The sequence below is a fragment of the Vanessa cardui genome, chromosome 14 (assembly GCF_905220365.1).
Source record: "Vanessa cardui chromosome 14, ilVanCard2.1, whole genome shotgun sequence".
Lineage (NCBI taxonomy): Eukaryota > Metazoa > Arthropoda > Insecta > Lepidoptera > Nymphalidae > Vanessa > Vanessa cardui.
Window position 1 is genome coordinate 14,272,502 of NC_061136.1, and position 16,338 is coordinate 14,288,839.

General features: G+C 32.8%; 2 protein-coding genes across 2 annotated transcripts in view; both read left to right on the plus strand.

Moving 5' to 3' along the window:
- The first annotated feature begins 1,363 nt into the window (after window positions 1-1,363).
- On the plus strand, window positions 1,364-1,856 carry LOC124535439. Its single transcript, XM_047111653.1, has one exon. The coding sequence runs from the start codon at window positions 1,392-1,394 to the stop codon at window positions 1,854-1,856; it is 465 nt and encodes a 154-aa protein (XP_046967609.1). The 5' UTR covers window positions 1,364-1,391.
- Window positions 1,857-3,326: 1,470 nt separating this feature from the next.
- LOC124535135 (mitogen-activated protein kinase kinase kinase 4) overlaps window positions 3,327-16,338 on the plus strand; it is a 33,251-nt gene continuing 20,239 nt past the window's right edge. The window contains exons 1-2 of the mRNA XM_047111216.1: window positions 3,327-3,649; window positions 14,118-14,255. Coding sequence (XP_046967172.1) covers window positions 3,567-3,649; window positions 14,118-14,255 — 221 coding nt within the window. The 5' untranslated portion in view covers window positions 3,327-3,566. The remainder of the gene's footprint in view (window positions 3,650-14,117; window positions 14,256-16,338) is intronic.

The following is a 16,338-nucleotide window of genomic DNA, read 5'->3' on the forward strand; positions in this document are numbered from 1 at the left end:
TTGTTGCCTATTATTATCATTCTTTTTGTTCCCGATCCAATTTTTAGCTTCGTCCTTAGAAATCTGTTTCTCAAATATGACATATCCGTCTTTCGTCACATATTGCAGCACGGGTGTGAGTAGATCTTTCTTCTGGTGTCTCTTTTTCTTAAGTCTACGGTGATTGGACCGTCTGCCGCTTCTTAACATTTTCCTACGGTCGAATTCTGATGATGTATCTGAGGAATCGTCTGAAGATGTATCATCGTCTGTGCTATCTTCATCAGAATGATAATAATGTTTTGGCCTTCTCTTAAAACCCAATCTGTGCTTTTTATGCCGTAGCCTAAATGAGTGTACGCCTTGAGACTTTTTATTTTCTGGAGAATACATGGGCATAACAACAACTGGCAGCTTATGTGCTGGTGGTTGTGGCATCATTGGCATTGGTCCTGGCATGATACCTGGCATTGGTCCTGGTAAGGCACCTGGGAAACCTGGTATAGGCATGCGTAAATATTCCATTGATTTACCTGGTATTGGAGGTGAAGTCACTGGCATTCGACAATGCATTGGTAAATTTTGTGGGAAAAATTGTACGTTGGTAGGGCATAATGGTAGCTCAGGTTCTTTGGCTTCTAGTGTTATGAAACATAACAACACTATAACTGCCTGAAGTCTATACCGCATATTATCTGAAAAAAAGACAAATTATTTCAATACGTGAATTGATCTCTGAGTCTTTAATACTTTTAAATTGTTCACAAAATTTAAAAACTTACTTTCCTTCATCCAACCTTCTTAGGTTACTTTCTGTCAGCGAAATGACTAAATATGGCGGTTGCTCCCCCTTTTGTTACGTTTAACGAACGGATGAGGTAAAAAGAATACAATAAGAAACACTTTGATCGCCAGCAACGACTACATAACCCTTTAACAATAATGCAATTGTTTACCGAATCTATGTATGCTGTTATATAAAACGGTGTTAAGTACATACGTAACGAACTTTGATAAGTTCGTTTGTTTTCTTTCTTGTAGTAGATATTTTCAATTAATTAATTTTTGTACTCATTTCATGTGTAGTTTGGAATTGATTCCATTTATTATAAGTTCCATAATACACTTACTTTCACTTTATTTTCAGTTCCGATAAAGGTCAATTCACGTTGTCAAAATGGCTTACATAAAAAACAAAAGCCATTGTATATGAACCGTATTTAAAGCGATTTTCCTGATACGAAACTCAGAGTTTTCTTCAGCAATGTGTGGCGCAGGGCTTGTGCAAGGTATGTAGCCAATTTAAAAAATAAAAACATTATTTTTTTTAGAGAAGCATTAACTTTGTAAGGTTGTTGTATTATTTTCAGATGGATTCACGAGTTTCATTTAAAGTAATCCTATTTTTACAAATGGCGTTAGGAATTGTTTCTCAATACCCACCATCATCATTTATGCAACCAATGCCGGGAGTCATACAAGGTCCCATGGGCCAAGTAGGAGGCCCCATGATGATGCCCTCAATGCAAATGCCACAACCTTTTCCTCAGCGACGCTTACCAATTATGATGATGCCATATCATTCAAAGGATTCTGATAAAAAATACATGAAGCGAAAAAAACGAAGACCCAAAAAGTATTATGAATCAGAATCAATTGATAGTGACAGTCGTTCCAGCAGCGAGTATTTAAGAAGTCGAAGACATGGAGATAGGAAGAAGAAACGCCAAGTGCTGACGCCGGTTATCTCCTACGTAACCAGGAATGGTAGGGTAGTTTACCAAAAGAAAATTAAAAAGGAGAATGCAGGTGACTGGCTGGAGATGGGAGGCAAAAAGAAATCATCGAAAATTTTCGACGAAATGGACGATGATTAGCGTTAAAATAATCTACATTTTTTTTACTCCAGCTATTTTTATATAAATATATGTGGCTAAAAATTGAAATACATTTTATTACTTTAACATGTTTTTTATTACATTTCTCATTTCTTGAATCGTTCAATTTATTTTCTGTAGGTCGTAATAACACATTTTTAGTTTGGAAACGTACCATATGCATATTTATTTTTTATGTAATAGAGTTGAGTATTGGGTAGCAAAATCAGTAATCGATAGTCGTACCATCTATGAACCAAATTATTTGTAAAAAAAAAACCTCAATGGAGATTCCGATTCTAAAAAGTTTTAGAGTGTAACGAGGCGATAGTCTTCGGGGCTGGATCTATCAAAGCCATCCCTCTGTGGTATAAAAGTTTGCTATTTTCAAATAATGCTTTTTTGAATTTATATACAATTTAATTAATATTCATATCAATAAAATAAAATAATTTGATCATTTGTTTTTCAGATGTGGCAACTATATTACATGTTATTTTTGTTACCGTTATTGAGAGTTACTACAATGCAATATCCATATTATTTACAACAGCAACTAATACCTTTTACCGGATATAAGAACTATGATTATATTAATTCCGTTAAAACGAATCTACAATTTCGACCAAAATATTACTGGCCATGGTTACCAGGTTATCATTTTGATTATAGGAGTCGCGTTCATCCTCTCGGATACATGTACGGAAAATAGTAAATAATATTATTGTCAATATTAACTTATGTTACAAGCGACGTACTAAGACTTGGCTTATAAAAAATAAATGGCTCATATAATAAAAGTGTCAGTGCGACTTATCCTTGGACTTTAGTACGTAGCGTTGTTCCTGATCGGAATTTACCGACCGAATGCGGTAACTATGTCGGTGTATATGTTTCAGTCAACTGGTTATATAAATTTAATATAACAAAGCAGTAGCCTAAATAATATTCCTTTAATATGTGGCTAAGACCGATGAAATGACACGGAGTTAGAGCGTCACGGAATTATTCTGTTAAATCACCCAATTAAAAATATATATGTTAGTCAAACGACTTTGACCATTAAATTAAACTTTGCGCTGTATACACATTAATTAGTGCTATTTTACTATTAAATAATATGTTTAACATATTTTTATTTTTATTAAATTTATATGCCTTATTTTTTTTGTAACTGGATAGTGATATTGTTGATTTAGAACCAACAAATTTTCAGATTGTAGATCGTGATCGGTTATGTTCAAAGATTTTGTATAAAAAACCGGAAGTTACTATAATATATATATATTAATTTAAAGGATGTTAACTTTATTAAATATAGATTTTTATGCTTTTTTTTAATTAAAAATATACTGGCAGCACCAGTATATTTTATTTATCAATAAGGCGCAAAAAACTTGTATCCAGAGCTGATTAAAAAATGAAAATACCTAAATTATAATTTTTATCTACAATAGTAAACTAGTAACCAGTTTGACGTTTATCATTCATTGATGAGGTGGTGTTTATTTTAAAAACCCTGATTTGCCGGTAAATTATTGAAACTTTACGCGATTAGTTATGTTACAGTGTTTCGAATAATGCATCAGTGTTAAGTTACTGGAAAGAAGCGAGGTATAATCATCCAAGCTAAATGTAAAGTTTGTGCAATACAAAACATGTAAAGTGTCGCGGGAACTTTGTACCCATATAGTTTCGTACGTGAGTGAAATGGATTCGGAAGAGAAAGACTGGAAAAAGAAATTGGGATTCCCAATCAACTATGATTCAGGGCAGAGCTCAGAGGAGGATAAGTGAGTGTCGTCACATTTACATTTGTTTATATAACAGCGGAGGTTAGCCCTTGGGCTTCATTTCAATGAAGGTCAAGGACTGTTTTGTAAATTGTCATATTTGTCAATTCTTATTGGAATATACATTATTACACATTACTTTAATGATTTAAGTTTCTAAGTACTATGAAAAATAAATAGAAATTAAAGATCTTATTGTATTAAATAGCAATAAGTTTAATAAAAGCATGAGACACTCATATATCATTATTACTGCTCACAGTACTTTTTATTTATTCAATATTTTCACAAGCATGCCTCGGTCAGTATTTTTTTTTAATATTATGTATGTAATGGTTCTAATTTCTTCCAATGTCTATAGACAGCAATGACCTACCTGTAGACTTACTTGTCAGTCCACCTATATATGTGTATTCTATTAAACAGCTTATATTTTAGATACTGTGATGTTTCATTATCCAATACTGTAACAAAATCAAAATCAAAATAAACTTTATTCAAGTAGGCTTTTACAAGCACTTTTGAATCGTCATTTTACAATTAAGTGAAGCTACCACCGGTTCGGAAAGTAGATTCTACCAAGAAGAACGGGCAAGAAACTCAGTAGTTACTCTTTTTTAACATTTAAAAAATACAAAGTCATGTTAATTAAATACAATTATTTAAATTAATATATCCTGCTTGGAAGTCAAAAGGTATTAAAATCATAAATATATTATAAAAATCCTAAACCTAAAATTATTTATTTATAACAACATAATTCTATACTTCTCATACATATAGCGATACAAACATGAATATATAACCTCCAAAGAAATTGTCTTATTAGGATTTTTATTAAAATGTAATTAATTAATTCAAAAAGTTTTATAAATAATGTGACAAATGGCCAACATAACTTTGGTTAACTTCCTATACTTTATGCCATTTTCAAGTGTATATACAGAAGAATTAGACATAGAAATAATTCTTCTGATATCTTGACATATTTTGAACAAATTTGTGCATACAGTTCATGTCTAGAACAATTTATTTATTACACTATATGAAATCAGGTGGCTTAGATGGTATTACGTATATAAATTATGTTATACTGGCTGTTGCCCGCAGCTTTGCCCACATGGAAATTGATTATATTACCTGTAAAGTTGAAACCCTATTTCACCCCCTTAGGGATATAATTTCCAAAATTTTTTCCTTAGTGGGTGTTTATTCAATAAAACAATCCTAGTCAACAAATTTCAAGTCCTAACTTTAATAGTTTACGCTTGATGATAAATCAGCCAGGCGGTATTGTTAATTTACATACATAGTTATGAACTAAGTGATATATTTCACCAAAGCCTTGGGATATTACTTTACGGAGTGCTAATTAAATTAATCAAATCAGATTTTTACGGTATCATTTAAATATGGTATAAAAGTTATAAATTTTGCTTCCCAGATGTAACATATGTATTGCATATAATGTAACTGCTGGAAAGCATTGGGCTTAGGTCTCCGCTCTTTTTTTAAAAAAAGTTTAAAGCATATTCTAAGACACTAAGTTATTCTGCAAGTTATCACATCAACTTATTTCTTCACCACTGAGCATGAGTTTTTTATGAGATTATAAGCAAAAAAGAAAGCTCACCAAATTTCAGACGAGCTTGTCAGGATTTGTATTCTCAATCATCAGTTAATATTCTCATTCTAACCACTGGGCCATCTCACCTCGGCTTGTTTAATAATCCATAATTGTACAGTAATCAGACATTATAATAATAGCGGGATAATGCGATAAAGATTATCACAGCACGCCAGTTGAGTGTTTGTGTTACATTAGGCCATATAATGTTAGTCAGGCTATCTCCTCAATCTATCTTATCTCTTTTCAAACTAATAATGTATCAAACTAAATGCATGATTCGTAATTGGCGATTGTCTGTGACATTGAATGCAGTTTTAGATTATGTTAAAGCATCGATAAATAATAATTAATATCTGTTTAGTTAAAAAAATTAAGTGTTAAAAATTAAAAACTGTTAGTGTGTGAATTATGAAATGATTTTTGTTGAGAAAATGTTTCAGAAAATATATTTTTAAAAAAGGACTTAATTACTTAGTGACTTAAAAGAAAAAAAAGTGTAAGTAAAATCTCTTTGATTTCTAATATTGTTAAATAAACTTAAAATTCCTATAAATTGAAATATATAAAAAATCCAAATTTGTAGCATACTATATAATATAATAATAACTATTATATAATACCCAATAAATCAAAGTATTGTTGTATAAATAACCAGCAGTATTTAAAATGAATGTTTTGTAATTTCTACCACTAACCAGTACAATAGATTTTAAATTATTATTTTTTTAATGCTTTATAACCTAATCAATCGAGGATCGAATCAAAATTGTAAAGATCATTCTGACAACATTAAATTGTCTATGTGTTTATCAATTAACAACATTGTGTAAAATGTACTTCAGCTGTGGTTACATATAATAATAGTTTTTACTCAGAAGTGAGTATTTCGTAACGTCGTGTCCAATTTAATGCATAGTGTAAACACGCGTAATATGCCTAGCATACAGCACCGCCCAAGGTTGAATTAATAACCTGTTAGGTCTTCAACAATGGCTACATTGTTAGACGAGACTCCGGCTTCGATGTACCATCACTGAATAAATATACGACACTAAAAATCTTATTGTTACTAGGTAATTTCGAATGTTGCATAATTATTTTTGCTTATGTCTTTAAAGCAAGTATTATGGTTTTTAGCGGATATGTTTTCATATAGAAACTTTTTTAACGCGATTGGTCTGTATTTTATAAAACAGCAGATCTCGTAACTCGTGATTCAAGGTCTGGTCCAGTTAAAAATGATTGAGTGCCTGTGCCAAGGAACTCTTAGTAGTAGTGCTGAGCTAGGAAGGCAATCCGTTTAGTGACTAGCTTGTTGGGCCACTAATTTCGTAAGACTAATCATTTGAAGTAGATTGTCTGAGTTGAAATTGAGAACATGTCGTTGTTCCTCTGATCTCTCTGAGGTGGTGTTGGATTACCATATCATCGGTTTATAATTAAAGAGAAGGAAGTAAGTGCACATCAGTTACCGCCCATTGATGTTTTAATGATATCAAGTGAATTGGCATAAGGGTAATGGATGGGTACGGTAAGAAATACATCGCAAATGCGCAACTAATCTCAGAAACTAAATGTTATGTGCATTACCTTACCGTACCTTCGTACCTGTAGTTACACTGGCTCACTAGCCATAAAACTGGAACTCAACAATACATAGTGTTGCTTATCGGCTGTGAAATATGTGATAAGCGAATGGTACCTGTCAAGGACCACAATTTTGCATTTTATCATATGCAGAGATGATCATAAGTTTACATATATAAACTAACTAATATTAGGCTTTAGCTTCTAAGAGACTCGAATTCGGTTACAAACCGTGTGTCATGAATAGACAGTAAGTAAGTATTGAGGATATGGAAATGCTTATAACAGAACTTCTCTAGTATATTCAAAGCCTAATGAGGCTGCTCTTTATATTCGACACCAATATTTGTTATATTTACATACTGATTTGCAGTCTTTTTTGTTTTAACTCTGTTTAAATTTTTATTTAATATAATGACGTTACTAGATACAATAACAATGAAAGACTTATAGTCATTTTTATTTTTAGTGTTTAATATAATTATTTAGTTTCAAAGGTTGGCGATGTAAAGAATGGTTAATATCTCTTATAGCGCCGATGTCTATGGGCAATGATGACCACTCACCATCAGGTTTGGTTTTCGGTCTACCAAAAAACGAATTAAAAATAATTACATAGGATTACAAGTTTTTGTCCAGTTGGTACACTGACTACTGGTACTTTCGGTTTATAGTTTGTTCTAAAATTATTGTGAGATATACCAAGTTACAACTCTTCAGATAGTTTCTACCAGCCGCTATTGCTACAACAGCAGGGCGAACTATGTTAAAATCAAATAATAATTGAACGATATAAATTTTATATCGTATGAGTCACTCGCTGAGTCACATTTTTTTAGCTATATACAATGTTTTCACCCGTTTTATAAGAATTTAATATGTACATATCAACGCCTATCCCAACCACGGAGTAATTCGAATTACAAATAAATAAATATCACATTGAATTGAAGCAATATCATTAGTCGACATCATAAATAATCAATTATATTTATTACGTTGTACCCCTTTACCCAAAAATGCGTTTTAATCGTCGTCGAAGTTGTTATCGTGAATTCGAAATATATATGAACTGGTTATAAGTAGTTATGTGGACAAATGCAATATCTATATTTAATATTATAAATGAGATCGTAAATCTGTCTGACTGTTCACGATCAAAAGGCTGAACCGTGTTTGATAAAATTTGGTATGAAGCAAACTTGAACTCTAAAAGGACATTTGCTTTTTTGCCTGACACATGACAACGAATACCCCAAAACAGCAGCTAAGCCGCGGGCGATTACTAGTTTTAAACATTTACAAATATTAATCAATAAATTATTTCGGTCAATATATAATCAAAGCTATTAACTTTCAAAATAACATGCAAGATGTAAATCTAACATTTTTATATCTATCCCCGCTGTCTCTTTATTCACACTGAATAGTCTATACTTACAGATGTTTATCTGTCTTATACGTTAGTACAAAGGCAGATCAGAAAAAAAAATCATATTGTTTGCCGAACCACTAGTTATTGTTGTATTTACCAAAACCACATTGTCTTTTACATAAGAAAGGCTTTTAATTATCTTCACGCAAACACGTATTTGTACCTTTTCTGTTTCATAGCACTACAAACATGGATTCCTGTAAGGGATTGGTATTTACAAAATTGAGTTTAACTATAAAGTCGAACTATAATAATTCCGTCCAGCGAACATCTGCTGATTAGTTAAGTAAAAATTTAAAATATAAAACTCCAGATTATATAAATGTAAAATGTAAATAAATATAAATTTTAACAAAAAGAAAAACCGACGGCAAACAAAACACTATTGTAAAACAAATGAATTTGCACTAAAAAGTAATAAAAATAATTGCGTATTCAACATATTTTTTAATGTAATTTTAATGTAATGCCTAAGTAAAATGAAATGAAAAATATTAGACTTTTTAAAAGTCGATTTACGATTATATAACGTAAGTGTAGTTATTGTTATATTTGGAGCCGGCGTCATCTTGTAAATTAAATTCAGTGTAAGCCTACCGATTTCTATCCGTTTTCTTATTACGAATAATATGTAAATTGTTAAGGATGACTCATGTTTTGCTGCCTTAATTCAACGCGGGGTCAGGCTATTGTGGTCTCGCTGTGCTCCGAGGTTAAAAAGGTCGATGATAATCATTGTTTATTTTATTACCTTTAAGCAAAAACATTAATAGTCCAAACGATCACATGGAGAAATATTTCTTTTTTAAACTTATTAAAGACGTTGTTTAAATATGCCTTTACCAATTGATAAAATTCATTTTAACAATTTCACGAACTGTTTTCCTTTTAGTTTTCCCTCGACAATTGTTGGATGACTTATATATGGTATTGGTGATCTTTTACACTTTTTATTAGCATTGTACGGCGATTTCAGCCTACAGGAGTGCTATTTTCTAGCTAATAATTGGCAAACATACTTAAGTCTCATCAGCTCAACGGAACTGAAAATTCAAGAGGTGAAAGTTTGAGTTTTGTTCCCGACATCTTGGCCTGTTGTTCTGTTGATAATTTTTTGAAGGGGAAAAGTATACATTAGTATTGAAAAAAGATTTTTGTATTAGTGATTGTGAGTGAGTATAGATGATACTATCTACGTGTTATCGATCATGGAAGATATTGAGAACAATTGTGTGAAAATTCCGTACAGTGAAACAAATAAGAAACTGTTGTAAAATTGTTTTAAAGTTATTTTATAATTATAATTGTTTGATATTTGTCTTTAACCCCTTGTATAAAAATCTAATACAATATAATTATTTATTTATTGCTAACTAATAGTCGCGCTTAGTTCGCGTTTTAGCGGCCGATAGTGTAACGTGTATAGGAGTATGTATATCCTTGGGATTTAAGCTTGCCTAATACCAAGATTCATCAATTCGATTGACTGGCTTAGCCATGAAAGCGAGCAGACAAAAAGATTAGTCATTGTGTTGATAATTGCTTAATCAATGATAGTATAAATCAACTTGTAACGGCTAGCTCATAGCTGTTGGCAAAGGTAGCTGTGATTCACATATAGACGATAAAGTTTGCCAGGATGCTGTCGGTTCTGCCCCTGGGCAGTGCAGAACCGCGCATCTTACGCATACTGAACTTAATACTATCAGCATATAAGATACATTACAAACACTAATGTTTGCATTTTTAGGCATATGCTATATGTTTGGCATATGCCCTTAATCGAGCACGACATCACGTTTACCAGATTGTTATTTGAGCTGAAATGGGTGTTTATCACCAATCACCACCAGTTCTGCGGTCGAGGAACGAAAGGCGGTGAGATCTCAGATGCCAATTTTGGCAACACGGTGACCGTAAGTAAATCGTTTATTCAGTGCCCAGTGTCTATGGTCACAGGTGAACTCGTACAATCTAGAGGATCAGTTAATCGTCCTCAATAAATAAAATAAAATAAGAGTAACAACTGATTTTTTTTTCTGTCGGTTCGTCTCAGATTTTTCCAAATTCCAAGTAAGATAAGTAAAGTAACAGCCTGTAAATTTCCCACGGCTGACATAAGGCCTCCACTTCCATTAAGGTGAGGGTTTGTAACATATTCCACCACGCCGTTGCATTTGCCACATATGCATTCCACCAATGCGGATTGGTGGAATGCATATGTGGCAGAATTTCAAAGAAATTAGCACGAGATAAATTATAAACGCAAATTAAGCACATATTTACAGTGGTGCTAGCCTAGATTTGAACCCGCAATCATCGGTTAAGATGCAAGCGTTCTAACCACTGGGCCATCTCATCTCGTCACTGGTAGATAAGGTCCGTTTATATTCGAATGTTCCGCTTAAAGTCCAGAACATTTCGTACACAAAATATGCTTGTTTTGGACGTTTTTATGAATTCACGCTTCGTTCATCTGATTGTATTGACGATTTTCTACAGTTGTTGGGGTAACTCCGATTCCAAAGAGGTTTCTAGTTTAGTAAAATCTGACGACCTCCGTGGTCGAGTGGTGTGTACATCGATTTTCATGGGTACGCCACTCCGAAGTCCCGGGTTCGATTCCCGGCCAAGTCGCTGTAGATTATCATTAGTTTTCTATGTTGTCTTGGGTCTGGGTATTTGTGGTAGCGTCGTTACTTTTGATTTTCCATAACACAAGTGCTTTAGCTACTTACATTGGGATCAGAGTAATGTAGTCTCATATTTCGCATATACATTTATATGTAAAGTTTGATAAGTAAATTTTCGACTGTAAGAATTAAAAAATAGCAAAGATACTCGGATGGTGTGCGATATCGGTAATATTTGGTAACATCGATGCAACATCTTCTACTAATAAAATATTGCGTAAGAAACATAGCACATATTCGTATGATCCTCGTCACTTTATCAGTGATTCCCAAATGTGTCGTTTTATCTTCACTTCAAGGTTTCGTTATCTGTATACACAAAATATTCAGTGATGATAAATTGATACGACGAATAAGAGTTTAATGTATTCAAATTCCTCGTATCAATTTTCTCAATGTTACCGTACGGATAAAACTAGGATAGTAGAGAATCGTGACGCGAATACGTTAATAATCAGATAACGCAGATGCTGAGCTGATCTGGTTTTTGCTTACATTTGACGCGGATCTGATGGTGTTTTGTAACGCGTCACAGTAATTGCGTTATTTTTAATTTTGTATTACAATTATTCAAACTCAAACTGCTTTATTCAATATAGAAGTGTTACACTTCCTGACTGATGTTCAATTCAAACAGTACCACCGGTTCGGAAAAGAAAACACCCTGACCTGAGAAGAACCGGCGAAAGAAACTCGGCGGGTTTTTTTTTGTCTAATGTATTATATAAACAATTTAAATGAAATGAAATAGCCATGAGGCGATCGTTTCATTCCCAAGGTGTGCTATCAATCATAAACTCATTAATTGTAAAATAATAATTATATTTAAATATATTCTTGTGATTAAAGATGCTTGATTGTTTCTGTGTTCATTAAATTAGTTATTGGTAATCAAAATTAAAATTACAATATGTTCGTTGTATGCTTTTGTAATTCTGTACTATTTTTTATGTAATAAATCAATAGCCAGAAAATCGTTTTTATATTCTGACAAAATTAAAAGTTTCTTTATTAAGATTTTTATCAAGTAACTTTATCATTTAAAAAAATCTCAGAGGTAAATTGGTCGGTATGTATTCGTATCGGCGAACGATATCAACATATGTATATGCATATATATGTCTACATATGTATGTATAGGCAGAGCCATAACAGTTCAGTACAATTGTCCTCTGCATGTCAACCAATTTTTTGATTGGTTGATTTGACAAGCTCTAGCGTCATCAAAGATATGGAAACAAGAGCGTTATTTATATCTCGATATTGATTATTGTTATATTTAAAACTGTCTAGCAAACTCTATTTTGCCTATGTTCAATACCGGTAGTAGTCATTTTCCATCACGTGAGTTTATGGAAAGTGACTATTACATAAAAACAATCATGATAAAAAGTAAAGTAACAGCCTGTAAATTTCCCGCTGCTGGGCAAAGGCCTCCCCCATTAAGGAGAGGGTTTGCAACATATTCCACCACGCTGTTCCAATGCGGGTTGGTAGAATGTACATGTCGCAGAATTTCGATGAAATTAGACACATGCAGGTTTCCTCACGATGTTTTCCTTCAACGCCGAGCACGAGATAAATTATAAACACAAATTAAGCACTTATATATACTGGTGCTTGCTGGGTTTGAACCCGAAATCATCGATTAAGATGCACGCGTTCTAACCACTGGGCTATCTCGGCTCTACAATCATGAATTATGTTGATTTTTTAATAACCTTCGAATTTATTGGCAAAAGGCAAATCTGTACAGATTTTAAATATGGTTAAAGTGTGTGTGTTTTTTACTCAATGACTACGCATATTTATAGATGCTAAATATAACGCTTATTTTCAATTTTTTTTTATCGAAACACTAAGACTATAATTATTTAACATTACGACATATTTTGTGACTATAATGTCTTGCAGTATAGAAGTCTAATTGTATACATAATTAACGTACTCGTATATTCTAATCGTTTGCAAATTGTAACTGAGTTTTTCGGTAGTTCTTTTACATAATTGGAGAAGCATTTATTCTTTAGGCAACATTGTGAAATGTGAAGCAGCATGTTTGTGCTCTGTCATGCTTAGTTTATCTGCGTTAGGGCCGAAAACAGACCCGGTTTCGAGCACTCATTTCATATACTACGACCAATCAGCAACACTTGGCATTTTTGTGTTCTGGTTGGATTGCGTGAGGTCGTATGACTACCACAAGTGACATAACATCCTATTCCCCCAGGGCATGTTGTTGACAACTTAATCGATACTTAATCATACTGATCATCAGGGCGGTTTGCCACTTCTGCTATCATTGCACAGTACTGAAAACCTCAAGAGGTACTTAAATATAATTCCAGCGGTCCAATCCCCTTTTTTTCAAGTAGTATTATCACTATTTTTGAATAAAATTTGAAATGTCTCCTTTGAATATGCTTTCATGTCATCATTTTCATATGTTTAATTTGTATTTTTACATCTATCTCATTGGCTAGGAAATATATCATGAGACCATCGACTAGCGTGATACACTAACGACCTAACAAACTTCACTTTTTATGTACATATTTCTTCTAATTATATCCGTCTTGATATCGTCTTCAAGTGTCAATGGTTTACAGGCCGCCTAACGATGTAACTTACTTTTGCATATTGTAATACACCTTAATATATATATTTTTCCGACTTGGTCTATGGTTACTTTTGATTAGTTACGCACGTCTGGTCATCTTGACCATTAGGACCATAACTTCATCCGTATTTGAATATTAGTGCGCGAATGTATGCAAAATGGCTTTACTTACATTCCTATTGTTTGACGCGGGAAAACCTTCCTCAACAGCTCAACGGTACCCTGGCATGATAATTTAAAACGGTGCATTGACGCTCTTAGCGGCCCCGAGCTGTTGCAGTCGAAAAAATAAGAATTCAATTAGTATTTTTAAAGCCAATTCGATTTTGAAATGTTTAATATTAAGTAAATTCCACCAACCCGCATTGGAACAGCGTGGTGGAATATGTGCCAAACCTTCTCCTCAAAGGGAGAGGAGGCCTTTAGCCCAGCATTGGGAATTTATAGGCTGTCGTAGTTTTAAGTAAATCAGATATAAATAGCACTCTTTACTTAACTTTCAGTGACTCAAAGGACGTCGTGATGAGGCACCCGAGGCAATCCTCGAGGTACTTGCTGGAGGAGAACGGAGACGGGTCGGAAGCCGATTTGCTGGGCACGACTCCGCCTCGAGCTCGTATCAGGGATAAGGAGAAGCGAAGGTACGATTGGGATTATTATGTAATTGACTGATTGATATTGTTTGTATGATGGTTGTGTTAGAGGTGACAACGGGGGGGGGGGGGGTGTTGTTTTGGATAGAACACAAAACCACTGAGTTTTCAGGAGCTAATATATCTACTTCTGTACTAATGTTATAAATGTGAAAGTAACTCTGTCTGTCTGTGGCTCTATCAAAATCAAAATCAAAATAAACTTTATTCAAGTAGGCTTTTACAAGCACTTTTGAATCGTCACTATACAATTAAGTGAAGCTTCCACCGGTTCGGAAAGTAGATTCTACCGAGAAGAACCGGCAAGAAACTCAGTATTTGCTCTTTTTTAACATTTAAAAATACAAAGTCATGTTAGTTAAATACAATTAAATTAATATATCCTGCGTGGAAGTCAACAGATATTAGCTCCACGCTTTTTTATCATCTATAAAATCTTGTATTGAATAATATGCTTTTTCTACCAATGTATTTTTTACAAACGATTTGAATTTACTAAACGGCAAAGTTAAAAATGTCTGCCGAATTTTATATATATTTTATCAAATTGACTGATCGATATTGTTTGTACGATGGTTGTGTCAGAGGTGACACGTTTTGTTTTGGATAGAACACAAAACCACTGAGTTTTCACGAGCTTATCTATCTACTTATATACTAATGTTATAAATGGGAAAGTAACTCTGTCTGTTTGTCGCTCTTTCACCACCAAACTAATGAACCGAATTTGATGAAATTTAATGTGAAGCAAACTTAAACTCAAAGGAAGGACATAGGCTATTTTACTTATCATATGATGACCAACGGCTAAAACGCTAGCGTAGCCGCGGCTGACGACTACTATAAAATATATTGATAAAAAAATTAAAATCATAATATTTGTTATTCAACTAGGATCATTAATTCAATTTTGAATAGTCATGTTAAAAATTATATACATACTACGGAGTAGTACTGCCAAGAAATGAAGTAGTTTGTGTTTTCCATTATTTTAATTACAGAATATGTCAATGAAATTTATATAACTTGCTTGTTACATAATGTTATGCAAAAATAATTTTAAATCATTCGACATTGTGCAAAACCAGTGTTGGGCATTAATCAAGCAATTGTCAATTATTTTATTAATTGACTAAAAAATTAATTGCATTTATATATCAAAATGAAATTAGTAAAGATTAAGGAAAATTAAGCTATAAGTATTAGATTTCAGACGAAAAAATGTGGTCAAAGGCTCTTAAGTATAGTTTATTTTTTCTAAATCTCTCTTTCCACAGAAAAAAAAGTGTTTATTTTTATATTATATAATATAAAGTTGCATTGATCAATATTTCCGCAGCGTAGGTGTAAAACAAAAACATTTTAAGTCGTCGTCTTCGTTCAAGTCTTTTATTTGTTGCTAACATATTTATTTAACTACATGAAAAGATGGGGGGCACTATTCTACTACCCGGAACCACACGGGTATATTGTATATTTATATGTACCAGCTTTATATTATAGCAGTATTTTTAATTGTTATTTTTTAATTAAAATTAACAAAACAATTAAAAATTAATTAATTGTTAATTGTTACTAATACAGTTAACAATTAATTAATTGTTAGTTGTGATTTTCCACAATTACAATTGATTAATTGTTAACTGTATTAGTAACAATTAACAATTAATTAATTGTTAATCTTTAATTGTTCTTGCAATTAAAATTTGCCCAACACTGTGCAAAACGAACTACCCTTAATTTCTCCTTAATATATTCGCTCCATAAGATCGGTCAAAAGTTGAAGTGGAATTATTGAAAAGATTTAACGTTATCCCATCTCGCTGCTCCAGTGCGGGTGGATGGGTGGGTGGATACTAAATATTTTCATCCGATATATATGCTAGTTCACAATCATTCCTTTCACCACCGAGAATGGGATGAATTATAAACGTAAGTTAGGCATATACAAATCTAGTTAGTTTTATTTAGTATTTTAACTCGCTATCTTCGTTTAATATCGAAGTGTTGTAGCCACTATGCTCAAATCAAATCTAAATCGATAAAATACAAAAAGGCGATAAAGATCTCT

Bases quoted from the DNA above. Each gene is read 5' to 3' on its own strand.
- LOC124535439 (XM_047111653.1), top strand. From the start codon at position 1,392: ATGGCGTTAGGAATTGTTTCTCAATACCCACCATCATCATTTATGCAA.